At 51.4% G+C, this 27785-nt stretch overlaps 2 protein-coding genes across 4 annotated transcripts in view; one reads left to right on the top strand and one right to left on the bottom strand.

Moving 5' to 3' along the window:
- The window catches only part of LOC148815999 (mitochondrial adenyl nucleotide antiporter SLC25A25-B), a 28257-nt gene extending 7895 nt beyond the window's left edge, over positions 1-20362 (bottom strand). The window contains exons 1-3 of one of the 3 annotated variants that reach the window (XM_088940240.1): positions 19618-20362; positions 959-1085; positions 636-723 (exon numbers count right to left, since the gene is read on the bottom strand). In XM_088940240.1, the coding sequence (XP_088796366.1) occupies positions 636-723; positions 959-1085; positions 19618-19950 (548 nt within the window). In that variant the 5' untranslated portion in view covers positions 19951-20362. Of the gene's footprint in view, positions 1-635; positions 724-958; positions 1086-4280; positions 4533-11954; positions 12802-19617 lie in introns of those variants that run through there. The other 2 variants (XM_088940241.1, XM_088940242.1) reach the window with 2 other exon arrangements.
- A 3164-nt stretch (positions 20363-23526) lies between these two features.
- On the top strand, positions 23527-27512 carry naif1 (nuclear apoptosis inducing factor 1). The gene is made up of 3 exons (XM_088940239.1): positions 23527-24292; positions 25306-25359; positions 25926-27512. Exons 1-3 carry the CDS (start codon positions 23851-23853, stop codon positions 26399-26401), a joined length of 972 nt encoding a protein of 323 aa, XP_088796365.1. The 5' UTR covers positions 23527-23850; the 3' UTR covers positions 26402-27512.
- Positions 27513-27785: the final 273 nt, after the last annotated feature.

Genomic DNA, 27785 nt, shown 5'->3' with positions numbered 1-27785 from the left:
GGCCCAGTTTTGACCCTTCCTTATTCTGAGACAAACGAGACAGCAAGAAGAAGAAGTGAAGACACATTGCAGAGGCACAGGACTGTAGACAAGCCATTTCATGCACACACACCGTTTAACCATCGAGGTGCTCTCCCTTGAACAGGAGTAAATTATCACTAACTAACCAAAGGAATCTGAAAATAGTTTGAAACTTTCGGTTTGGGAAATAATTCTAAAAAGGAAAAAAAAACACCAGGAAAATAATAAGCAAATGAACAAATGTGAAAAAAGTTGTTCTGTCTATCGGAAAACACACACTATAGTGTAATAAAGAGAGGATAATTCTTCCTAAACCCAGGATAGATTAACAATTATCATGTCACATCAAGGCCTTCCAAAATTACTTAAGGATATGATTTTGGATTAAACTTAGAAAGACCATTTTGTTACCAGTTACATTTATATTAAGATGACTGGGCTTCACCATCAGCACAACCAGCTGAAACCAGCCAGGCATCAGTGAGTGGATTAGGAACCTATCCGGCACAGGGAGCGAGAAGAGACAGCAGGACACACACAGAGCTAATTTACAAGAGAAACCGAGAGCAGGCCGACACCTGCAGCCAGCACAGGAAAACCCTGTCCTGCCTCACCTCTTCAGGATCTTCTCCGCCTGTTGCTCAGAGATGTGCACGCCCAGGTCACGCAGCGACTGCATGATCTCCTGTGCATCAATTCGACCTGCACGGGGGGGGAGGAGAGTCAGAGACGGGCAACATGAAATATCACAATAATACAAGTTCACACTGGATGAAAGAGCCTAGTACTGTCTGTACAACCATCACAAATATGGTACCTGAAATCTTTCATCGATTTTCAGTTGGATCAAGGTAAATGGATCTTAAAAGGAAAATTTAAAGGGAAACACTATAAATCTCTGCCTGCTTATCGTGTATTCAACACAGGCGTGCTTTACCATCGTTCTTCCTGTCCAGGCTCTTGAAGACGAGCCGCAGCTTCTTCTCGTGGTCTCGGAGGTAGTGGACAAACTCTTCGAAGTCCAGCTGGCCATCCAGGTCCTTGTCTCCGGCCTTCACAATTTTCTGAAACCCAAACGAACAAAACTTAGAAGCTGGAGTCAGCGCAAGGAAAGGGCGTCAGCGAGGGGCCAGCACTGGAAAAAGCAGCTGCTCTCGGCTCAACGAGAGACACCAAAGAGGTGGCCGACTGGATGCTCTTTCCACCACCTAGTTGGGTTGTTTGCTCATCCGAAAGGAAGGTTTCAGGTACAAGATAAAACTGGATTGTCCAGCCAGAAGGGTGGAAAGGGCAGGTTCACACTTCCTGGAGCACCCCAGGCAGTGTTCCACAGCAGAAACACACGCAGGCCATTGAGCAAGGACAGGCATGTGACCGCTCCGCCTGCTCCCACAGGGAACCAGCCCTGCATGAATGAGCCCTTCGCCCGGATGAAACAGGCAGAGGCCAGCGCAGAAAGCGATAAGGCTGAGTGACCAGTTCTGTTTCTCTCTAATCTCTCCAATCATCAACTTACGGACCACGTTATCTCTGGCATGTGTGTCATGGCTTTCTCCCATACATTTCCCAAGAAACGGAACAAGGAAAACACATGTAAATGAGTCATGACTCACAGGGTGGGAACCAAGTGTTTTTCCGAGACCTCCAGCTTGACGACATCCTGCTGGCCTTTGTACTACACAACCAACACACACGTCCTTAATTAGAACAGCCCTGTAACGAATGTCAGGGTAGTAACAGGAGATCTCGAGCAGAAGGCCACAGAAGCACAGGAGTGCGCTGGTGCATCATCTGATACTGTAGCCAGTCATGGGGTCTTGGCCCTTCTCACACCACAAGGCCCCAGCATCTGACACAGCAGGTTCAATAGCAATCTATTAATGCGACTGCACTGGGTTTCGAGATGAATTGTTCTTAATTTCCAAGCCTATTGCGACTTCACAGGGCTCCACAGGTTAGCAGCGGAAACAGAACAGTAAACCTCTCCAGTTATTCGCTCAGCTTTACTGCCCTGCCCACCTCCCCCCGGGCACGCTGCAGTCGGCACGCCCCCCACACTGTCCCAGACCCCTCATGTGCAGCCAGACCCCCCCACCGCACCCACCGGCGAGATTCTCTTTCTTCCAGGACAAACGGCCCCTTGTTCGGAGCCGCCTGGCAGAGAGAGGGGGAACCCAGGCACGAACTGGGGTGAGGATGTAATCTGTGCCGCACAGACTGCCCTGGGCCCCGGACAGCTCCGCTGCTGCCGCCTGTGACACGAATACTGATGCCCTGCCAGTGTGCAGCAACACCGCAGAGCCTGCCAGGTCATACAGTACAGGCAATTTATAGACTGTCATCGTGCCTGCAGCCACGTGAAAGCGAAGCTGGACATGGAAGGCTGCCAACTGTCCATCTACGTGTCTAACAGCTAGAACACGCGGGTCCGCGACGTGCTCTCTGCACGGCCGACCCCTCTCCCCAACACCGGCAAGCTGAGGGCCCCCTGGCAGTCGAACAATTCCGCCGTGTTTTGCATTCCTAGGAACAAAGAGAGCGGGAAGTAAGCGCTGTTTCACGCGCAGAGCTGTCACGACCGACGGTAGAAGACGAGGCAGGCTCGCAGGACGAGGGATGCCTTAATCCCATCTGGAATGGGACACCTGACTCTCGGAAAGAGAGGGTGGGCCAGCCCCCCCGTCAGCAGTGAGAAAGAGCTCAGGCGTGTTTCATGTGTTAGCTGGCAGTATTTGCTCCTAGTTTGTTTGTTTGTTTGTTTTTTGCCACTTGTCTCATGCTGGTCATTAGCTATGTATTTTATCCACCCATCTTCTGACCACGTTAGCCAGTACAGGGCTACAGGAGAGCTGGGCACTGGCAGCGGGCACTAGGCGGGACACACCCTGGGCAGGACGCCAGTCCGCCGCAGGACACACACACCAGGGGTAACTTTCCCAGATGACAATTAAACTATCAGCATGTCTTTGGACTGTGAGAGAGGGGGGGAACAGACAGACTCCACACAGACAGCGCCCCAGGAATTGAACCCAGGGCCCCAGCGCTGCGAGGCAGCTATGCCAACCACTGCGCCGCTGTGCCGCCTGCTACAGATTTTAATTGCATGACCATCGGTTCCAAGATCGACAAGAATTGGCTGGGCTGACGAGCTCAAGTGCCAAATTCCGCTCTTTTGTAATTTGTGTGAGATAAAGGCAGGGACTCCGTCTCGCTGCCAAAGTCCAGGCGCAAAGCCGAACACATCAGTAAAGGCTCTCAGCCTGCAGTGTCACCTCTCTCTCCATACTGCGCCTGTCTAATAGTAAATTTTAATATTGGATATTCCCGTTTCACATAACTGTCTTTACAGAGATTTGGCAGTAGTTAATGTAGTTCCCTGACACCTTTAAATAGCACCACTGTACAACACTGAAAATCGAGTTATTTTTCTATCAAAGGAAGCATCCCAACAATATGAGTACTTCTTACTTTTTATGAAAAAGAACCATACCGTTTTATCACGTCCCAGGGATACACAGCAATTAGAACTGGTTTTTAATGAAGAATTTTTACCGGGACAATATTCGCTCCGTCTATAAGCCATATCGCAGCTCTAGCAGAGGGCAAAGATAAGGCGATAAGACTTCAGGTTAGTCTACCGGCGGTTAAAATAGGTCAAGTACTTCATTATTTTACACGGGTTATTAAAAAAAAAGCAAGAGGCGTCATGACTGAAAATGAATGAAGCTGCGTCTTTGCAGTTTTTGATTGTCCCAGATTTCCCAAGACTTTCACACACTGTCACAAATCACACACTGACCGGTCTGCTAGGGACAGGACCCGTGTCGGAAAACATTCATTTCCCCATTCACAGAAAACATGATTTGTGCTCGTCCAATTTCGCGGCTCCGGCCCTTCACGGCCTTCAACAAAACCGATACTGCCATCTGCCAAATGAGCAGGAAACCGCTCTTTCCCAGCAAGCGGAAACAGAGTTTTTACAAAGCTGTCACAACTGAATGACTTCCCGGTACCGAGGGGACATAACTGCGTACTGTACTCGTCTAGAGAGGTACAATACCGAAAATCAGTAAGAATCTACAAACCAAGGAATAAAATACACCAACGCTGATCGCAAAAGGGGAAAAAACCGACTCGTTTCGCAACCCCAGTTTAGCGGGTTCCGGTCATTTCCCGAAACAAGACAGAACCACTTCGACCCAATATCACCCGTGAACTCGAAACCCGTCCCGCACAATATTAACCCTGGACCAGCTCACCTGCCGCCACTCTCGATAGGTGGTGAACTCCTGAGACGGGAGGAACAAGCTCAGCTTGAACAGGGACTTCAGCTCCGACGGTAGTCCGTTTGACTCAAAGTACTCGAATTCGGTTTGATCCGAGTTAGGAAGAGGCACGTAGAGGCACAGGCACAGCATATTACTTCGCTAACAATAAATAAGTTAATAAATAAATAACTTAGAAGCAGCCCTACTCTGCCTCCCGCACCGGAACTCCGCTCTGAAATGCCGGCAAGAGGGCCGGCCGGCACATGGTCTGTAGGGGCGATTGCTAAGCTCCTCCCACTCTGGGGCACGCTGGGCCATGGCGCACTCCCATTGGTCCGCACCGTCGGCCAGTTTCCCCCTCCTGACATCATTATGACGTCAATTAACCGGGCCAATCACAACCGCGTGCCGTACCCCGGCCCCCGAGACGTTTGCGTCATGCCGGCGAAAGTGGCCGGCTTTCCGGCGGGCGGGACGCGTCTGCCGCTTTAACCCCTTGTCCTCCGGGCGCCACAGCAAGGGGGGCTGGCGAGGAGGGACTTCAAAAGATTTCTCAGAAAGCAACATTTAAAAAAAAAAGGCAAGCTGGCTGCATCCGAAGCAAATAGATTTTTTTGTGCAATCTAAAATAATATAAGCAAGAGTAGTAAGAGGTTAGAATATGGGAGGATGGAACCAAGAATGATCATCGAACAGTATTTTCATTTCGTTAACAAGCAGCCCCCTGTCAAATGATGGGGCGCAGACGTGAATACTGGTGTGTAGCCACGACACCGCTCGGTCGTGCGGCTGTGAATTTGGTAAACGCAGAAACGGAAAACGACACAGAACAGTATCAACATGTCAACATGATACTTTGGAGGGCGGGGGAGGGAAAGCGAGGTCACTGACGTAAGAAAGGTGCTTTCAGATCCCAGAAAGTCACTTTGCTAGTGTCATTCCTACAAGAGACCCATTTATAGCACATGAATTGAAATGAACTCGCTGGAGCTCTACCCAGTCCGCTGAACGCCTTTTCTCTCGCTAGTTACCCTGCAGTTACTTCCGTTGGAGAAAATGAGCTTTGACAACGCAGCCTCACTCGTAATAAAAAGATGATGCGAGAAATGTGCATCTTGCTTTTCATTTTTTCTCAAACCTGCTTTCTTACATACAGCATGTGTCCGATGTCTCCAGAAAAGACAACAGATTAAGCGCTGGACCATATTTCTTTTCTGCCTGCCCTCACAGTCGATTACACTATTCTGGAACTGACAAGCAAAGGATTAAACCCATTGAAGAGCTCGCTGCCAGCTTCAACCAAAAGGAACTGCATTAATACACATTACACGTGATCCCTTTGCTGTTAAAAAACCCCAACTTCACATAAAAATGCTTCAAACATCCTTTACAGATTTAAATCCCCTTGATAAACTGAGGCATGCTTAATTTAAGGATTAATACAGAAATTTAACATCAAAAGAGCGCTACACAAAATCCTCGCTTCTCCTCGCTACGGAGACAGCGACAGGCAGATGACGAGGCTGACCGATCACCTGCCCCTGCTCACGGGAGTCTACACCCAGTGATGCAGTAGGCTGCTCCACCGGGTCATTTCAAGAGACACACAGGAGAGGGGGTCCGCAGTGCTGGACCTGTCAAGTCTCTGCTGGAGCCGCCAGGTCGTGTTTCCTTCCCCAGCAGGGAACACGGTTTGTCTTTCCAGCCGACTTCACCGTACAGCTCGGGCTACTCAAGCGGCCACATTCATCCCGGGAACAGCTGGCGGCGGCACTGTAAATGCCATCTGGAGGCGCAGATGAACGGGGGCTTGATTTAGCGACAGCTGGCTGCTCCTTAGTGGTGCAGGTATTTACAACCACACAGCAGGCCCATACAGTTTAATAAACAACTTACAGTAGCTCTGATAACTGTGCTTTAGAACTTGACCTGGTCTTTGATATTTATCCCTTAAAACGGAGGCAGGAATGGATGATTTCAGGAATGTTCAGGAAAAAAAAAATGCAAATGACAGACAAGCCATCTGCTGCTGCTTATGACTCATTTAGGCTGAGTAGGAGGACTGAAACGCCTGCGATCACGAAAAATCCCACACACTACACTTGATAAAAGCCCTTCTCTCACTTTGGAAGATTCGCCTGAAAACCGCTTTACAGAAGAGACCCGAAAGCGATCCTGCCCTAATTTAAATCGGAGACGTCACGCAGCACCGGCAGGAAAAAAGGAGAAGAGCTCGAACTGCAGAAGTCTTGACCCTGCAGACTTTCCCAAGTGCTAACCACACGGCCGGAAACACCAGAGCTCACAGCCGTCGGGATCTTCCTCCCGGCCTCGTGCCGCGTGCAGGAGGCTCCCAATGGGCAGAAAGGCAGAGGCGCCGTGTTGCGGATTAGTTTCGGGGTGCTACGCCAAGAAAACACGCTCGGGGCCAGCCAGGCTGGTTCACAGCCCTTCATTATGGCAGAGCATCGCTGGAGCTGATACATGAGGAGGGACGTGATGATCACAGGCCCTGCACCTGTTTTTACTGGGCCCAAGTGGAGGATCTCCCCTCTTCCTCTTGCAGCTTCTCTTTCCAATGTGCAGACCCCACACAGGACCACCTGCGCCAGGTGGACGCCAGGCTGTAAGAGGAGCTCCGGCCAGCTGAGGCAGGGTGGCGCAGGGTGATCAGCAGGTCACGGGAGGGGGGCACACTGGCCGGACACCCCTGACGCCCCTCGCGGGGGGCTCAGCTTTCACTTCACCCGGGTGCCTATTTATAGGCTGGTCACACGCCGCGGCCCCCGGCTCCCTCCGGCTCGGGCTGGAGCGAAACCAGACCTGCGCGAGGTCCAGGAATGACGCCCCGATTCCAGGCTGGGAGAGAACACCGGGCAGCGAAAGGCAAATCCCGAAACACAGGACAGAGGCGGCTGTGACCAGGCTATTGTTCATACAACACTGGTGGACTGCAGGCCTGTATGTGATCTGTAACCAGGGGCAGAGTATGCTTATTTAATACAGTTAAAGAGTCAAGGGAAAGAAGGTACCGCAGGCCCTGAGGAACAGGAATCCTCCTGGTGAGGACACTCAAGCTGGCTTGTGGTCAGAGAGCATGTTTATTGTCTCTGTGTCCGGACCTGTTTGTCCTTTCAAAGTCCTTTAAAGCAACAGATTAAATGTTTCAAAACTTCATGGAAGACAAGGAGACATATATACTGTATATATATCTCTATTTGGGATTTTTAAAAGGTGCACACTGCGTGTAGCTTTCCATGAATCCATTTTCTTACTCCTTTATCCACTTCAGGGTCGCGGGGGAGACGGAGTCTATCCCAGCAGCCATGTCGCCCTGCAGCTCCCAGCTGGCAGCCCACTGAAGCCCAGCAGTGTGAGCCTGGCCAGTACCTGGATAGGACACCTCCTGGGAAAGCTGAGGCTGCTGCTGGAAGAGGTGTTAGTGGGGACAGTATGGGGGCGCTCACCCTGCGCTGGGTCCTAATGCTCCAGTATAGTGAAGGGGACACTATACTGTAAAAAGGAACTGTCCTTCGGATGAGACACAAACATGCTTAATACACGCTGACGCGTCAATTTTGTTTCTTCAGGACAAACAAGAACAAATGCTTTTATAGTAATGGCCCATGATGCACAACCTCCAAGCTAATGTTGAAATATGTTTTCACAGAATATGATTTTATTCCTGCGACAGGAAGACGTGTACTGTGATGGTATGGCGTCCTGTTAGGGTTGTACCCAAACTTGCGCCCAGTGCTTGCTGGGATAGGCTCCGGCTCCCTTGCTCCTAACCCGAAATCAGAAGAAGCGATTAGAAAATGGATGGATGGAAAGAATCAAATACTCTTGATCAGTGCTGTTAATGTCCTGCTGCACTGTAGAATAAGTAAAATAATCACAGGGAAAGATTTCAGGGAATCGAATGGGTTTGATGACAACGGTCACTCCAACGCCAACAGGTGCCAGAGGAAGTAACTGCATGTGTGAGCATGTACAGTATCTCCCTGTGTGCTGGGAGCAGCCCTACACGTGTCTGTGCAGAGGGACACTCGGATAAAAACAGGACTTACCGTACAGGGGGGTCCAAAAGCCAGCGCACCCCCCCCGCCCACTCAGCCTTTCAGCAGTCAACAATAACAGCCCCGGGCATAGTGAGGGGTCAAGCTCTGTGACAACGCGCACTCAGGATCATTAAACTTGTTTTCAGGGGCCGTGCAGCGCGATTACTGTCAGGTAATATTTACAAGGGCGGTCATGGTTTATACAAAAACAGGACAAGGTCTTTGTTTTTCTCCCCTGCCGTCTTGAGAAGGTTTTACTGTCTGCTTACGTAACGCAGAGCCTAACAGCCATAACACTGAACATGCGTCTGTGTGCATCAAGCCTAACGACAGGGTTTAGTACATCTTATCAGCTGGAAACCAGAACATTCAGACAATTCATACCTGACTGGCAAAACTGAGCTGTAAACCCGCACGTACTGTAAAAGTACAAAAACAACACAAGGCAGAGGGTAATGCAAGCTATTGAGAAAACCTTTTTTTTCTGACATCAAGTTGGTATTCAAGATTCAAGGTGATTTTTCAGTCCCCCAAAAATGCCCCAGTAAGGTGAAAAGGCTCATCTGTGAAAACTTTCAGATAAGAATTGGGCCTTGAAAAGGAGCTCACTGGCTTTGCAATGGCTGATTCCTCCAGCTCTCTAAGGATTCCCTTGTGGCAAACTATCTGCTCCTCCGAATCAAAACAAAGCACGGAAATGTTATACATGGAAACAAAAAATACAGCTTTCTAGACCTTTATTAATTTGTTTTTGCAACAATACTTGAGATACAATGTGGACCACTCAATACTAGAATCCTAGGAGTGCTGAAGCCTTTTACTTTAAATTCAATTTAAAGTTGTCATCAAGATCAGCTTCACAGAGGGAGAGAATAACGACACCCTGGCTAGCGTTCCAGGATTCTGGAATTAAGGCAAAAAACAACTTCGGGTAAGAAATGCAAAAACTACAAATTCAAAATATAATCCGTTTTTTACTGTAGGGACCCCGAGTTTCTCTTTAGAAAAGGGAAGAGTTCCAAACATGCAATGAAGAACATGAAGACCGCTCCTTTTGGTATTAGCTGCCATCACATTGGATTGCAGCAGTACTGGACGATCTGGAGCTCTTTAAAAGCCCACTGCTACAATCACAGGCCGAGCGAGACGCCGTCAGTCTCTCGCACCCTGCTGCTCCTGCGATGACCTGCCGTGCCCGTCACCCAGCAACCGAACAGGAGCAAAGACACAGCTGGGACTCGGGGCTCTGGGAAGTGAACCTTACAGTCAAAGTTTTCTGCTTCTTTGCTTCTTACTTTACAGAAGCAAATTCCTTACAAGTGGAGTGTTTTCAAAACACCGAAATTTTACACTTTAAGACCTTTTCTCAGAACTGTGGCTAGTCAACCTCTTTTAGAACTCTTACAAATGTTGTCTATGAAAATAACTGTATCCTGTTTCTCCTGGCTCTTGTTGATGAAAAAGACAAGTGAAAACGGGAGGTTACATGCCCACATTCTTCCGTGCCCAGTGAGGATGAGTTTTTCCTGAATAAAGCTAGAGAAATCAGGGCACTGCTGGCGCACATTCTTTCTTGCTTGGTTGGCATGATTTTCCTCTAAATACATAACAGGAGTCTGTACAGTCCTGGAGCCGGAACTGTCACACCACTGCACAGGCAAGGTGGACTGCTGACTGTGCACGACCGCTGCACATCGTGCGCCAAGTGTGAAACAGCAAATTACACAAAGTTGCTCAATGTTTGGAAGATTGCAAAAGCAAGACTAGCTTCCGTTGCACAAGTGTGTATCGAAACCTGTCTCCCCTGCTTGATAAACCTTGGATAAAGCCAGGTTTTATAACCTGTGTTTCCATTCCACTTTCCTTTCCAGTGCTGGTCCCACATGCAGCACGCCTGAGTAACAGGACAGGCATGAAGGAGGGGCAGTTCTACAGGCGTGAGCCCCTCGTACTCCCGGTGCGGTCAGCTGTACTCCCTGCCCACTTGCCCATCCTGCTGTACATACAAGATGACCACATACACAACCATGAGAAGGATGCTGTGTGCTGGTTTCAATCTTTCCATGTCAGAATATCCCTGCATCCCTATGACACATTCAGACTACATGGGAGCCAGTGGCCCAAGTCCCCTGTTAAGGGGCCCAGCAGGACAACTCCAGGTAGACCTGTCCTGGATGGAGCTCGGTGCTCAACCCCTGTGGGAAAGGCAAAGGGTCTCGAACCACAGCCCTTCTAGTGCCTTCTCTCCTCTCCCTTGTCTATATCCAGCGCAGTGCCCTGCACTTCTCTGGTCAGGGAAGAGCCAGGTCCTGAGAGCAGAGCTGACTCCGCTAGAATGCCACTGCTGGCAGTGCAGCTCAAAGCCGCTCCCACACTCGCATACTAATGACGGTATCGGCTCACGACTCCTCTAACCCTGAAACGCAGCCTCTTAAGGGCTGGGATTTCCAATCTAGCGCGGACCCAGAGTGCCACTTCTTCCGCACTCCGGAAAACCAAAGCCCGCTGTTTAAACCCTGTCTTAATTCCTTGCCTTCACACAGCAGGCTCCACGCTGAGGGACCCCCACGCTCTTCACAGACAGGAACGGGAACCACTTCATGCCCGCAACTGCATCTGCAGCAGCCGCCCCACTGCGCCCCACTGCGCTGCAGGTGAGGAGGAGGTAGAAATGGCCCCCCTGACTGAATTGCGGGTGGAATTTAGGGAGGACAGGAGATACAGGCCCAGAATGGAGTTTAGCCACGACACTGAGGTTAATGCCTCTACTTTTATGAAAGTACCATGGATCTTTAACGACTGTGTGTAGCCTGGACCTCCATTCAAAAGCACATCTAAAAGACGACATGTCCTGCGCACAGCGTAACGTTTTTTAAATTAAGCTCTTGTGGTAAAGGGCCGCTGTGCTCGGACACATTACACCCGCGGTCCAGCTCCTGTCTCTCCAAGACACGAGACAACGGGCTGCATGGGCTCAGTCTGCAGAGCACAAGGTGATGCGGAAAACATCCCTTGAACAGGCAGCCGGATGGCTCCGTTTCCAGCAGGAAGCACTCCGAGACGGAGGATTACAGTACAGTAATTACCGACTGCTCCCCACCATTTTGACGCAGACAGCCTTAGATTCAGAATTAGATATTCTATCTACTTGCTTAAGTAAGCTTTCTCTGTAGTGCACACATCAGGCAGGCCTCCTCTGACTCTTCCATCACTCACAAATGTGAACTCTCTAATAATGGCACTAGAGGCAAGCCTGGAAGTGAAGTTTCTGTTGCTTATGCTGCTGTTACAGAAGCCCAACCCCTTCCCAATGCAGCTAGAGGAAGTACTGATGGGTGACCACCTCCAGTTCACAACGTCACACATTTCAGTAGGTTTAGCTCGTAGTGTGTTGAAAGGCATCAGCCTTACCACACTAGGGATCATGTCTGGAGTCACACGATCAGACAGCGCTTACAGGCTTAAACTCAGACTGCACTTCACGCCAGTGCTGAAATCACTCGCTTTGTCACCTGGAGGGAGAACAACCGCCAGTCCTGCCGCACACCCGAGGCCCAGCTGGGCGTGGGCACCATGCCGTGGGCTGTGTGGGTGGCGGGGGTACCTGTTTGAGATCTTCTGGGGGCGCCACCACGATAATCATCGTCGTCTTCTCGGTCCTGACGCTCTCCTCTTTCCCCTGCCTGGCTCCCGGAGCTTCAGCTTTCCTCTCGGCATCCTGCTCCTCTCCCTGAGCCCTCGCCGTCGCAAACCAGCGGGACAGCGACTCCCACAGCCCCTGCGCCATCCCTGCCCCCGGGCGCTCAGAACCGCGAGCCCCGAGGCCCCTCGACCCGCGCAACGGCAGCTTCAGCTGAACACCCCCGGCTCCACTGCCCCCGCCGACAGGCTACACCGTCGCAGCGTCCGCCAGGACACAGCCTGCGGGCATCACGGCCGACGCTTCCAGAAAATCCTCTTACACCTCACTATCCTCAGCTACCCCTCCTGAGAGAGCCTCCCTCTCAGGCACGGAGAGCTGCACGCCGGGGGAGATCAACCCCACCGACAACTTCTACTCAGCTGCGCTAGTCTGCAATGAAAGTCTAATCCGACGACAAAAGTCAGAACTTTGGCTTTTCTTCAAGCCGCCTGTGCCGTCTGGCTGTCTGGCTGATTTACCTATGCATTTAAAATTAAGAAGCAGCGTTCACAGATCTGGACAGAGACTGACTCTTTATCCTCCTCTTCCTCTTCCTCGGTCCACTTCCCAGGGCGGCAGGAGCTGCGAAGACGAGAGGTGGGGAAACCTGCCCCAGCGCAGAAGGGACTGATGCGGTACAAACCGGCTCCCAGCCCCCCTCAAACCTGCATCCTCACTGCAGCTGTGCTGCAGCCAATCCACAGGCCTCACACTGGCAGGTCCGCTGGTGGAGGCTGAGCGCCCACAGCCAATTGAAAAGGGCCTGAGTGCCGATGGATTTCTTGCCATCAATAGAGAGGAACTCGCCACCCCCCTCCACCCCCTCCCCTCTTCTCTCTCTCTCTCTCTGGCACGCTCACCCCCCACACCTCTTCTCGGGGAAAATCTGCTGACAGCGTCTCTCCACGGTGTGCCCCCCCCGCTTCCTCCTTTCCTCCAGCCACTCCGGCAGCCTGACAGCGTCGCCACGGCAACACACCTCCCTCTGCAGAGGGGGAGAGGGCAGGCAGGCAAGAGGGGTCTTTTCATCCAGAGCCCCCTTCTACGCTCCCTTCCACACGTAAGCGCAGCCCGTCCAGCTGGGGTCTGCGCCACCTTCTCAGTCTCTGTGCTGCGTTTCGGAAGGTTTAGTCAGAGAGCTCTGGAAGTAACCTGGCGTTGATCTCTTCTCTAAGCGCCAGGCTGCTCGGGCCTGTGGCGGGCACTGAGCAGGGAGAGCAGCCCTTATTGCTGGACGGCACTAAACCGTGAGGAGGAAATGTGGCCCATGGTGCTCCACTGCGAAATGAAATGAAAGTAGAATTGTGTCCAGTTTCCTGCCTCTCCCCCTCGCTTTCCACTGCTGTACAGGCCACCCCTGCGTGTTGAAGCAGCTCTCGAAAGCAAAAGAAGCTGAGGAAGCTTCTGACGCACAGGCGTCTGGTAAGAACCCAGGCTCGTGACTCTGAAGAATGAGTGAATTTGGCTTTTCTACTTAAATGACAAAAAGTTCAAATTATTAAATAACCAAGCAGTGCAGCAGCCAGGCTGGACTTCAGTGCTGTCACTGCAATAGCATGTCAAGCCCACACACATGAAAGTTTTTTTTTCCTCTTTTCAGAATCCACCTCCTGGCTGAATAAGTGACATGGCGGTGCTTCTAAATGAAATGGAAGGACAAGTGACCAGTGAGAGAGAGCCCCCTGCTGGGAAGACCAGATACTGTAGCACTTCCATTTGAATTGCTTTTACAGAACCTGTAGTCTTTTCCCTCGAGCTCTGTGCCATCCAAAAAACTTGGTTACCGTGAATACCGATGCAAGGACAACCCACTACAGTGTATACATTTCAGAAGTGCAACAGGCCAGTTGTTCCTTATCGTCTGTGTGTGCATGAGGCGGTCGTGCAGCTCGGAGAATCCTGTCACGTGTGCCACTGCAAGGCGGCAAGTCCCGGGCGACTAACTGAGCCAGTGCTGGTGTGAGCTCACGGGAAAACAGCTGCCTTCACGCGCACACTGCTCCTGTGAGACGGGTACGGTCCCAGGCGGAGCGCCACAGCGCTACAGCACGACTCACGACCGCCCTGCCGGAGGAGGGTGCCGGGCTGCTGCTCGTGCCTGGAGGACACGCAGCATCCTCTGTGGTTTGAGCGAGATGCCCGACAGTCACACCCCTCCTCTGAGCAGCGTGAATGCTCAGAGAGTGAGTCTGCTGCCTTCCCGGCAATAACAGGAAGTGGTCTGACTTTTATTTAATCCAGCCTAGACAAATAAAGGGACCCATTTTCATTATTTAAAACCCATTCCTCTCCACACTCTGTTTCTTAGTGGCTGTGATAGTGTCATTTCACAGAAAGCCTTTCTATTTCTCAGTGTGAAACTAATCTTCCACAAATCTTTCCTGGTTCCCATCATCTTCCTCACTGTTTAGCTTCCAAAGCCTGAAAAATCAGTTCTCTGGAAACAGTTTCACAGCCACGTCCTGAGAGTTTCCGAGATGCTCCCGCAGCTGGAAGTGCCCCTGAAGAGGACTGGGCCTCTCCTCGCCCGGCCTTCCCTGGAAACACCGCTGAGCCCCAGATAAGCGTCAGCCGTCTGCCGCAGGCCGCTGATAAGCAGAGCTCAGGAACGAGAGCCAAGCTGTCTGCTCCTCCCCAAGAGAGGCTGTGTGAGAGCTTAGGCTCCTCAAACACTTGTGAAAATCTTCCCCCGCAGCGCAGTAGAAACCAGGGGTTTCATACTTCAGTCCTGCAGGGTGTTTCTTTGTGCTAATTTTATCTCCTATTGTTGCCACCATTTTCATTTGTTTTAACTATTTTTTTGTACTTTTCCTGTAAAGCACTTTGAGAACATACTTTTAAAGGCGCTATATAAAAACAGTTTATTGACTTTATTAGTAGGAACATTATTATCTGGATATAGAACTGTATTTTTTCCTCTCTCACACAACAAATCAAATTCACTGAATATTCCAAAATGGCTTTCAAGGCGAATGTTCCACCCTGATGCATCTCGAAATGTTTCTATGCAGAAATCAAGCATACAGCAGCACTAATGTCACTTCACTACTATGTCCACTCCTCATCCAAGAAGTCCCGGTCAGAAATGGACAGGCCGTGGCTTTGACAGAGCAGCGCTTGCTGGTGTTTTTCCATCAGCCACGAAAAGTAACAGCAACCCAACCAAAACCTCCCACACGCCCCGCGTCACACCTCCGTGCGAATTCCCCTGCGGGCCATTCTTCACCTCCAGCTGCTCCGAGGACACACAGCTCCCCCTCCCCCACGACTGGGAAAGATATCAGGCTTGAGTCAGCGGCCGACAGAAATGAGGAAAGCACAAAGAACTCAAATGATAGTTTTGAGACCTGTTGGCTAAAACCTGTAATCCCCAATTTGAAATTTGAAGAGAAGGTAAACACACCGCTGTTCTGTTCCAAGAAATCTTCCCTTCCTAGTTTTCGCAGGTTGAGTAGGAACAAGGATTCCAGGAAAACTCGGATAAGCCCCAGTGATTTTCCCACAATTATGTCTGCAGTTTCTCTGGCAAGGAGGGCTGTGTTTTTCCCCCAGTAGCATTCCAGCCCTGCCTGGAAGTCCTGCAGAGCACACGTGCGTCTCTGCCACGCTGGCCGGCTGCAGTCGTGCTCAGGAAGCTCGCAGGAGGAACAGCCAGTTTGTAATAGCAGTGCGCACTGCCACCCGCTGCTGTGCAACACCACGCTCATATCACCCTATTAAACACTCCACACCCTGGATGGATGCTAATCCGTCTCTCGGTGTTATCAGTGTTACACTGTCACAGCGGGGACGCAAGGGTCTTTTAGGGGTGCAGTTTAACCCTGACCCCCTCATTCTCTAGCTCATCACGTGCAAAACACTGAATTTGCGGTTTTATGGGTTCTAGCTGTCTCGAGCCAAGAACAGCTTAAGTTTAAAGGTGTTCTTGGAGCTAGAATGACGCACTGCATTTTTCTCTAGAACGAGCTTCTAGGGAGATCAGACCTGGAATCAGCCTGGAGCATTTCACTGCCGGGATGCAGTTTCTGAAGTTCTTTAAAGGGGAGCTGCAGCCCCAACTTCTCAGACCGGTTATTAAAATGTCGTCAACAAACTAAATTCATATGCAGAATATGGCACTGCGCATACCTGGAAATGTAGCCTATCTTGTGATGTAAATTGGAGGTTTTACACATTACTGTGTACATTTTACTTTTATTACGGTTTGAAATACACTCATCAACTCTGATTATTTCTAATCCCAAAATACGAAAACAGCATTGCAGCTCCCCTTTAAATAAAGCACGCTGCACTGAACCGATGCAAGACTTATCCATACATGATGCTGTATTTCAATAGCCCCCTACTGACCCGAGAAAATCCTGCCCAGAACATTTGCAAACGCTCCAAACGTCACCACACCTGATTTGCATCACAAATCAAAACAACCTGTTTCACTCCGAGGTTTGTTGACAAAGAAAGCCACAGCCAATCTCAACTGACCTCACTTACACTAATCCTCAAGGAAACAATAAACTGATAGGAGACGAGAGAGGGGTTAGAAGATCTGAATGTAAAACTACTGCGAACAATCGCTAAACAGGCTCCACTGTGTATTGCTCAGGAGGGTTAAACAACTTCTCCAAGACAGAGTCAATACCTCCAGGGAGCACAGCCGGCACGTTATCCACAGGGAGCAGCCAGTCAGACTCAAACCCAGACGGTCAATGGCACAAACAAAGCTTGAACTGAGTTTTATTCTCCTTTCCTTCCAACGGCACAAGCATGGATCGCTTGTCCGTTTTCTAGCTGCTGCATCCAATCCAGGGTCGCGGCGGAGCCGGAGCCCATCCCAGCAAGCCCTGCGCCAGGGCGGGATGCCGACTAACCTGGCAGCATGTTTCTGGACTGTGGGAGGAAACCCGCTTGAAGCAGGGGAGAACATACAAACTCCACACAGACAGCACCCCAGGGCCAGAACTGAAACCCGGGACCCGGCGCTGCGAGGCAGAAACGCTAACCACCGCGCCACCCTGCTGCATCTCCTGTCAAACAGACAAAGGTCTGCTAACCCAGCAGTTTCCCAGTGGGATCGGATTTCTGTTCTAAATTCTTGAGAGGTCTTGACACCCCTAATTAAAAAGAAAGCACAAAAGCATAATTCCATGATAAAAATGCTACTGTAATTGTCGAGTTAATTAGACACTCATTGTCTTGTAAATCCCCTGCTCCAGCCAGTTTTCGAGAAGCCTGTAATTGTGAGTGCGACTGCATTAAGCCCAGTGAATCACAAGACTCATCCGCACACAACCTCCCTCTCTGCTGGACCGCGGCTGGCTGCACACCACAGCCCGGAGTCAGAAGAAACTGGAATCATACCACACCGCACAGGAAAGCCAACCGAGAGAAACTGGCAGAACTCAGAGCCACGAGAGGGCGAAAGCAGCCATGCATATTCAGAGACTCACCTCTGCTCACGAACCTTCGCTTTCATAGTGGGGTCCTCCACGCTCAACACCTTCGCTTACTGGTCAGGGTGCTCAGGTGGGCTGATAAAATTAAACTGCTCACCCGCGATTCATAAACGTGAACGAACGCATCACATTCAGAGGTGCGGCCTGCCACTCAGCTGCTCGGCAGACAGCAAGAGAGAGAAAGCAGAGACCCCTCTCCTGCAGCCCCTCTGCTGCTGCTTCCTTCCTGTAGCGAGCACGTGTCCCTTTCTCAACGGGCTGTACAATCCCGCGGGTGACGACCTCACTAGAGGTCACGAGAGGTCACGGGGTCACGCCCCATGATGAAGTTTGACCTAAGGGGAAGCGTACGTGTGTTTCTTCAGCCTCCACAACGACAGGCACGCGTTTATGTTCATAAAATCGCTTACTACTACCCGACACAGCATATTGTTCTTCAGACATTTGTAATCACATTATAAAGGCTTTGAAAAGAACCTTTATAAGGTGCTATATCAAATAAAGTCATACAGTATCAGAGAGTACATGAGGATATGAGGGTACTGGCAGTCTGGCGGGGCCCCGAGCTTCTTCAGAGACACTCTGTTGCTCAGGTCCACTGTCCAGTAGGGCAGGAGCCTCTGCACTCGTGCACTCACAGTCTCTGCTCAGACAAGCAGGACCCCGGACTCACCGATCATCACACCACACTCCCAGTAAACTCCGTGGAAAACCGGGGCTCGTGTCCGTGTGCTCTCACGTGTCCTTTAGGGCTGCTGGTCCCTGAGGAGCTCCGAGGAGCTCACACAGCTCGAGCCCTGGCGACTCGTTCGCACTCGGCCCTTGGATTCAGTAATCCAGGAATCTGATGAAGTCTGGGGTGAAATCTACCAGACGGGACTGGAGCTCACCCCGGTTTCCAGCTCTGGACGTCCGCAGAGAGAGCTCTGCAGCTCCTTCAACTTGTCAGCATGTCTCGACCGGGAAGGACCCGTTTACCTCAGCCAATGCATTTGATCTTAAGGTGGATATCCGACTGCATCGTTTCAGGTCTGTTATGTGCCGATATTGATGTGTAGACCACATAAACTTCACTCGAGCACTCTGATTCCTAAATAACAGCCGAGCTCACCTGTCCTCAGAGCTTCCAGGCTCGCCAGGCCTGACGTCATTAACAATTTAATGTCCAGCCCATCCAACTCCAGACTAAAATAAACCGAAGAGAAAAACTTCCTTCAAGGGGAGAACGCGAGACACAGGACGGTGGAGGATGAGAAGACGACAGTGCGAGCGCTTCAGGAAGGAGGAGCGCACCGTGAGAAACCCGAGACGGGGACAGAAAGTGCGCCTTCCGGGCACAACCAGCGACGCGGGGAGGAGGTTTATCATGAAGAGCTCGAAAGACACGTGCTCCGTCTGATCGAATCTCCCTTCTTCCAACACCCCCGGAATCGCATGCTGGAGTTCAGTAAAACACCCCCGGGTGTCAGTGCTGGGGCGGGCACGACCCACTTCGCCGCTCATCCTAACTGAAACTATAAACAATATTTAAGAATATAACCCTTACTTCTGGGTAATTTGGGACTGTTGACATGCAGTCTTTGACGTAGCTTCTTTCCTTTCTGCAGCTGCTGTGGGACAGAGCGCTTTCCCACCACAGGACACATCAGCGACATCTGCCCCCCGCAACACGTCCACACACTGACACTCCAGACCACACCAATGTCACCAGTAAAGCACACACACTCCGACAGCTCTAGCCCTGATCACCGCCGGCTTCTCCGAGCTTCATTTCGCATAGGAATTGTTGGCAACCAGTCATTCCTGTTTCGTGACACATTCCAGCACTTTGGAAGACCACTACACAGAAAACACCGCAATTCCTTGCAACACCTGTATAACACGAAATTAAGATCAACCTCAGAGCCAGCGAGCCGGCCGGGCAGCCTGGCGCCGAGCCGACGGACACACAGCGGGAGCATCAGTGTGTGCGAGTCAGCCAGCCGCCAGCAGGCCAGGTCCCCCCGGGGGACCCCCGCTCGGACCGGAGGCACGTCCCGCCCCCGGCGGACCCCCGCTCGGACCGCAGGCACGTCTCGCCCCCGGCGGACCCCCGCTCGGACCGCAGGCACGTCCCCCCCGGCGCCACTCACCCTGAGCTCGTTCTCGGTGCGGTGCACGCCCAGCCTCGGGAGCCCGATGGTGAGGTCGTTCACGCAGATCCCGCCGTCCTGGTTCACGTCCAGGACCTGGAACAGGACCTTCAGGCGGTGCTCGCGCTCGTGCTCGTGCTCCGGGTCCCAGCCGCCGGGGTTCGGGTTCGGGCTCGGTTCCGGCTCGGGCCCGGCCGGCGGTTCCGGAGGCCGGGGCGGGCGGGGGATGCCCGCCCCACCGCCGGGGTCCGAGCCGGGTCCCGAACCGGGTCCGGGATCCACCGGGTCGCACTGGCAGAAGACGCCGCCGAGCACCGGCCTGTGCTGCTCCATCGCTCTGGTGTCTCTACAGATAGATATTTCTTCTTTTTTCCTCCTTTCTTTCCCGTCCTGTTGGCTTCGCTATCGTTTCTGGCTCAACGCCGGACGCGTGAGGACTTGTGTTTGAAAATAAATAAAAAATAAATAAATGAATGAACTTTAAAAAATAGAGGAGGAGGGAGAGAAAGGGAATAACTGCTGCAGTTTCGGAAATCCCAGTCTAACTCTCCCCTCTGCCCCAGCGGGCGGAGTGTGGGCTCCGGGACAGCTGTCCCTGCTCCTCCTCCTCAATTACACACCCAGCCTCGGGCCCCGATCTGCTCCGATCGGTCCGTTTCCCTCCCAGGACTGGCAGCTCCGCTCCGAGTGCCGGGGCTGTGTGCGGGACGGGTCCGGCCGGGCTTGGTGCTGGGTCCTGACAGCTGAGACGGCCGACAGACGCCGGTGAGTGGAGGCCGGATCCAGGAAGTGAGTCACCGGCTGCCGGCGGGGTGGGCGGGGCCCGGCGCGGATCGACGGGCCTCGCAGCCAATCGCCCTCCCCCGTGTCCTCCTCCGGAGGCCACACGCCCCGCCCCTCTCCTTACCAAAGCACGTTTTTGTCACACGGCCGAGACAACTGTGCTTTTACAGACCCTCTTCAAGAGTTTCACTTGTAACTGTGGGGGAAACAAAAAGACTCTAGGTATTGCGTGTACTAGGCATTCCAATCACAATGTTGCAAAATAGCTTATGGGGACGCCGGTTTATCTCTGTCGCCAGCTGCAAAGAAATGACGCCTTTCATTGTGTAACATGATGCAATTTTTGGGATTGCAGCGTAAGGCTGATTCCTCGAATCGCAAGAGTGAAGAGCGATAGAAAAAAAAAGAAGTCAGATGGCGCACATGAATAAGAAAAAAATACACATCAGGTAGTTAAAACGTCTGACGGGATTTCGGACTTCATTTAATTTTAAACAGCATTGCAACCGTGATTTAATTACCGTGGGTTCTCAAGTGTGCTGATAAAATCAGCCCAAGGGACTTAAAAGTGGATGTCAGGAACTACCCCCCCCCCCCAACGCTGCTGAATTCAGCTCGCTGGGGTCTTTGAAGACATGGTGCGTTGATGCTCCTGAAAACCTACCCGACAAGATGGAACTGCTTGTGTTCTGCAGTAACCCATCTTGTGCTGTAATACCAGCATGCATCCATCAGTTTCAATACGAGAGTGAATCCTGGATACATATTTTCAGGACCAAATGAAGACCTAGTCTAGTCCTCGCTTAATGTGAAAAGACACCCCACACGACAATTTGTGTTTCAAAGGTCATTTACTCTTGTAAGATAAGCCCCTCAACATAGAATTTAAGTAAACAATGAGGCAAGTCTTTTTTAATCACGTTTTACAAGGGTGTTGAAAGTCTAAGAGGCACATTCCCAGCCTTGGGCTGGAGTAAAGATAGTGGAATAGTAGAGAGGAGGGCGAATAAAATCATTGCACAATACTTGACTCTTAACAGCAGTGGGGAACCCCCACCCTCAAACAGCACAGGCTCACCTTCTGTGTTTGCACTGCTGCCCCCAAAACAGAGCTTTTTATAAGGCTGTACGAAATACAACTGCTGTCCTTGGTGTGACAGCACTGACTGCCATATAGTCAGGGATACGGACAGATAACTAACAAGATCACTTGGCCAAGGTAAAGGAACCCCAGCAAAACAGATCAGTTCTCAGTGGCAGGAAATATAGATCTGGTTGGAGGATGGTCAGCCAGATGTCCTTCACCTTCCCCAGCTGGGGCAACCCACAGGTCTCAGTCCCGAGCTCAGTTCAGTGTACTTCTCATGTGCACAAGTGCAATGAAATGCTTACTTGCATGTCTGCTCCGATACATAGACATCAAGTAAGCACCAAACTTAAACACAGAACAGCAGCAGCAACCGCAAGTCAAATAACATCAGCTTAAAAAAAGTCAGACAGGCAGCGTGATAAAAAAACACATCAGTGTGAGCCAGGGGTAGGGGTGGAGTGCAGTAATCTGAGTAAGCCTGTGGGAAGAAACTCTCTCTGAATCTAGAAGTTTGTGCCTTCATGCTCCTACGACTCTGACCAGAGGGAATGGGGGAGAAAAGTGAGAATCTAGGATGACCGGTGTCCTTAATGATACTTCCAGCCTTTCTGAGTTTTAAAAATGTTCCAATGGTGGACTGGGCTGACCTGATCATCCCGTGACACCTTCCGGTCAGACAGTGAAAACCAGTGGAACACGCACTTCAGACCGACACACTATAATCCTCAACACAACCGAAGCCCAGAGCCACATGCTGTTCAAGAGGTCCTCACCGCTTATAGAGCAGATGGTTTTGTGAGCATGTTAGGAATCAGAAACTCTCATAGATTTAAGATTTTATGTTTCTGTGCACTTTTGTCATGCTCTGAAATTTGGTTTAGTATGATTTGCAAACATGAAAATATGCATCTATTGGCAGAAATTCTACAAAATCGCAGGGAGCAGTACAGATTATCACCGACTCTGCTCTGTAGCCCTGCCTCCTTCTCCAGGCGATTAGCAGAAGTAGGTGTTTTGTGTAAGAAATACTACTAATATGATGTAACCTGCAGTGCTGTTTTTTTTTTTGCAAATCATCCCAAATTAGGAAATGTGTCCAGAAGATTTTTCTTGGCTTTTCCATTCATCTGTAAACTCTCTCACAGAGCACAAAGAGGCACATGAGCATTTTGAAACGTCGAATTTAATAAGCGAACAAAAATAAACCAACCCCCGTGCCCGGTCTCTTTCAAAAACACATTTATGACCCCAGAATCGCAGTGGAGTCTCTGCTGGTTTTAAAACGCTTTAGAATTCACCGTTCGTGCAAAGTGAACAGTTCAGATTATCTTGGGAGTTTTTTCTCCAGCAAAGGCGATGGCTGTTTACAAACAAACAATCAGAGTTTAGAGGCATCTATGCAATAACTTCCTCACTGGGTGGAGGCTGTAGCTGTAAACATGAGAAAGATGAAAGCAGCTGGGGGATTTGTTAGATGATAAAAATCTCCTCTTGCAAAACAAGTTGGTACAGAGATACAGTGTAAGTGGATATTAGAAGGTAAGACTGTATTTGATAACCTAAGAATAAATTACAAAGTTAAAGGGCATATTTTCCTAGGCGTAAACATTTAACACTATTTTTCAATATTTGTATTTGTATAATGTACAACGTGAAACCCATTTATAAAAGCAAACAGAAGCTACACGCTCAGTTACCCGTTACAACCAGGGCTGTGCAGAATTAAAACCGCCAAGACCAACGACGAGCTTTAGCAAAAATAAAAGCTGTCTTTAAAGCGGATCACTCCCGTTAGTTTAAATATCCGCAAAGATACGTATAATTTAGTAGCATCACGGAGATGGCGGGGGGGGGGGACAACTCACGAAGCCTTTTTTATTTTTTACAAGGTTATTTTACAGACCGAAAAACTTCCCACACAGATTTTGAAAGCCGCCGCGATTAGATGCGGTACAGAGATGGTTATCACAGAAAACACTCTGCGTAAAAAAATAAACACCAGTCGGCTTAAAATGCCTTTCCGGCCGCTTCTACACACAGTCCCCAGACTGCACACTCGCAGCTCCACCGAGTGCTCGGCTGCTCAACGGGGCCTCAATGGCGCCTACGCTTCCTGTGATTGACAGGCTGGCGTGCGAATCGCTGCCGGCAACCGAAGGGGAGCCCCCCGGGTCCCAACCAATGAAACCGCAGCGTGCGGAAGTGGGCGGGGCCCGAGCCATTACGGACGTAAACGTTGCCTGCAGGAGGAAGAAGTCGATTCTGGAAGCCATTACGCTGCGCAGATCTATAGAGTAAACCCCACGGTTTCTACGCACATTACGTACATTATTCTTAAAAAAAGAAGAATTTCTAATAAAATGGCATCTCAGGCCAAGAAGAGGAAAATGAATTTCTCGGAGCGGGAGGTGGAGATTATAGTGGAGGAGATGGAGAAACAGAAGCACGTCCTGGTTAACCACTTCAATGCCGGTGTCACACACATCACCAAGAACAACGCGTGGGTCGAGATCCTGAAGCGGGTGAACGCCGTGACGACCTGCCTGCGGGAGCTGGCCGAGGTCAAGAAGAAGTGGTCAGACCTGAAGACCGAGGTCCGGCGGAAGGTGGCCCAGGCGCGGGCGGCGATGGAGGGGTCCGGCGACTGCACCTCGGTGCCGGTGATCCTCACCTCCATGCAGCAGCGCATCTGCAACCTGCTGGGGGAGGCGACCATCATCAGTCTACCTGCGGGGGACGGGGGCACGGAGATCACGGTGCCCGTGCCCATGAGCTCGGCCACCACGGTGACTCTGACCCAGAGTAAGTGCGCCGTGAACACCGGCTCCGTCAGTCCACGGGGAGAGAGAGCTATCCCATTCATACCCGGCCATTCAGAGAATATACAGAGCTGTGCATTGCCGGAGATGTTTAACAATGCGAACAGAAACAGCTATAGAAGTGGCGTTTGAAAATGCTTTTTTTTTTAAAAAAAAGAAAACAGTACACGCAATAAAAAGCACACGGTTGCAACGCTGTTCTGCACTGGCGTTGGCACGTCCCGAAAGTCGTGCTCGTTCACGTTTTCCCAGCCTAGAGGAGACCGCCCGACGTCCTTTTCATCGCACACGGCAACATCAATCTCAAACGTCTAGGCGCCGGACTCGGCTTTTGCAGAGTAAATAAAGCAGCCGAGCTAACTGCCTGGGAGACAAACAGTCTCACGCCTCCTCCTGATTTCTTTCATGTGTCAGTAGGTGGGGCCTTTTGCGATTGGGTGCTGTCTTCAAAATCGCACCTGTGTCACAGTCTGAGACGCAGAGCAGTCGCGCTATTAATAGTTGCGCGGTTCGGATTACACGCGTACAGTTATTGGGCTGCGTCTGGACGGCGGTGACGCTAAGGAGGCTGAGCTTCGGGATGAACGCACCGCGGACGAACACTTCTCTGTTCTGGGTAGAACTGTAGTCGGGTTTATGTGTTGTGGCCTCTAATTCAAGGATGTTTGCTCCCTAATGATGGTAGTTGTGTGTGGCGCTGAGGAAATCCATGTGTATCAAAGAGTTAAGCTGACTCCCCTCATGAGTCAAAATAAAAAGCGAAGAATTTCTTCCTGTTCCCGGTTTCAGATGCACTTGTCTTCATGTTCCACCTGCTGGCGTCCTCTGGCTCCTGCTTTCAGAGTTGATATAATGGTAGAGCCAGTGACTGTGCAGCAGTGGTACAGGATGCCCAGTGTGCTCTGCTGCACCAGTACAGTACTGCAGGGAGCAGGCCAGGCCCTGCAGGGTCTCTCAGTGAGGCTGGGACTCACCTTCTTTATTTTTGACTTGCAGACATTCAGACGGCTTCCTCTTCGGCAGCTTGTGAAGTACAGAAAGCGCTAGAAGGTAAAACATTTTTCTTAGAGTTGTTTTTACGCATGAGCCATTCCCGAGAAGCCAGGCTGTTAGGTGAGCGTGAGGCCGCAGGGCCGCAGGCTGGCCAGCTGACGCAGACGTGGAGAGCTCAATGATTCGATTATTGCCATGCTCAAAATGGAAGACCAAAAATAGTGTTAATGTAGTCCTTTTGTGTAAAATGAGTAAATTCCAATTAAATGTATTTGTTATTTATTATAAAATTGACCCTGGCGTGTGTGTGTGTGTGTGTGTGTGTGTGTGTTGTAGCCCTGAGGTCCTGGGTTCAGTTCCTGGGGTGCTGCCTGTGCGGAGTGTGTGAGTGCATGTGTGCCTGTGCGGAGTGTGTGAGTGCGTGTGTGCCTGTGCGGAGTGTGTGAGTATGTGTGTGCCCTGTGCCCTGTGCCCTGTGCCCTGTGCCCTGTGCCCTGTGCGGAGTGTGTGAGTGTGTGAGTGTGTGAGTGTGTGAGTGTGTGAGTGTGTGAGTGTGTGAGCGCTGCGATGGCCAGACTCCAGAGCCTTCTCAGTGTTTGTCTGTTGCTTGTTCACGCCGGCAGCCGAGACCACCTACCACGCGCTGGAGGAAGGGGTGGTGGAGTACTGCACGACCGAAGCCCCCGCCGCCGTGGCGACGGAGACCCCGGTGGAGATGATCTCCGCCCAGGCCGAGTGCGCCGTCAAGCCCCAGGAGCTGAAGAGCCGCATCGCCCTCAACTCGGCCAAGCTGCTGCAGGAGCAGAAGGTGACCAACCTGCACGTGCGGGAGATCGCGCAGCACCTGGAGACCCAGAACGACCTGCTGCAGATGATCCGCCGCTCGCAGGAGGCGCAGGCCTGCGCCCAGGAGCGGCAGGCCCAGGCGCTGGAGGGCACGCAGGCCGCGCTCATCGCCCTCATCCAGATGCTGCGCCCGGCGCTGAAGGACTTCCGCAAGTTCCTGCAGAGCTCCGGCAGCAGCCCGGCCCCGGGGCCCGGCGGCGAGGCCGGCGAGCCCAAACCCGGGCCCCCGGCGCCGGAGGAGGAGGCGCAGTAGGACCTCGTGGCGGGCCTGGGCGGGCCAGGCGGGGCCAGACTCTCATGCGTTTGCAGACAAAGAGAAGAACTGCTGGTGGCATTGCCGAGTCAGTGCTCTGTAGTGCATTTATTAAAAGTTGATAGGGATTCTGAACTTTTTTTTGTTCCGCCAGCGAGCACCAAGATGCACCGCGCTGTATGAGCGGTGTGCTGGTTGCACAGCCCTCTGGCTGGGGGGCGTCTGGAAGGTGACCTTCACGCCTCTGCGTAACCCTGCCCATGAGCGAGTCCCTGCCTGGCCGAGGAGGACAGGAACACCAGGCTTGGCGCTGGGGGAGCCGCCCTCGTCCTGGCGCGCGGAGGTGTTGACTTTCGTTTCGGTGGGGGTGGGGAGGTTATTAAGTGTAACCGTCTGCTGTACATGAGTGAGAGTTGCAATTTCACCAGTTTCTTTTCAAATGCAGTTCAACAATGGTGAATGGTCAGTATTCACTCGCTCCGAGACCTGTACGGACCTAAAATAACCCCAGCCCGATGACGGGCATCTTTCTCTCGGAAAGCCGGTACAAAGGAAGAGATGTAGATCGTGACAGACCTCTCTTACACTACCCCAGCCGAGGCCGGCTGGCGGGAGGAGTGAGAGACGGACGGTGGGCGTGCTGGGAAAGGGGCCGAACACAGACAGGCGGCCGTGTCTGACCGTGTCGGAGGTGATTTGCTGTGAAGGAGCTCCCCCTGGCTGTGTCTGGCCGGATGGCAGGTCTTCAGGGGCGCTGTGCAGAAAGAGACGCGGTGTGGCTCCCTGGAGAGGGGCGGCTCGGCCGCACGGTGTAGTGTGTGTCGGGGTCCGTCCCGCCGGCGCGGGGGGGCCTGTGGAACCGCTGGCTCTGGGGCTGGGGGGGCGTGGGCAGGGTTTTATTAAATCTAGGACAACACTGAGCTCATCTGGGCTTGAACTGTTATTTCAGCACTTGCCTGGTTCTTTTTATTACTGTCTTCCCCCCTTTGTGTTTTTTATTTTTTATCCCTGCGAAAGTGAGAAGCGCGTCTGTCGGGCGTCTTATCGACTCTGGTTTCGTTTTCCCTTTTTTTTTCCTTCTCCAATAAAAAATGCCCCCTGTTAAATACGATCCATTTTTTTTTACATGAGCACCCGATTTTGATCTGTCTCTGAGGTTCTGCAATGTCGAAAGTAACGGACTGTGGAATTATACAGTTTTATTGCAGCATCTCTGCTCCCTGGGTTAAAACAGCAGCCTTCTACATGACTGCCATGATATGATATACATGTTGTTGAGGCAGCTTATGGATGCCCTTGTGATAAAATGATTTTAGTCCCACACACACACACACACACACACACACACACACGGAGCCTGGCTTTACATGGTCATCCTGCCCGC

Source organism: Atractosteus spatula, chromosome 23 (genome assembly GCF_055471065.1).
Source record: "Atractosteus spatula isolate fAtrSpa1 chromosome 23, fAtrSpa1.hap1, whole genome shotgun sequence".
Taxonomy (NCBI): Eukaryota; Metazoa; Chordata; class Actinopteri; order Semionotiformes; family Lepisosteidae; genus Atractosteus; species Atractosteus spatula.
Note: the sequence above shows the minus strand (reverse complement) of the source record. Positions and strands in the feature narration are given on the sequence as shown.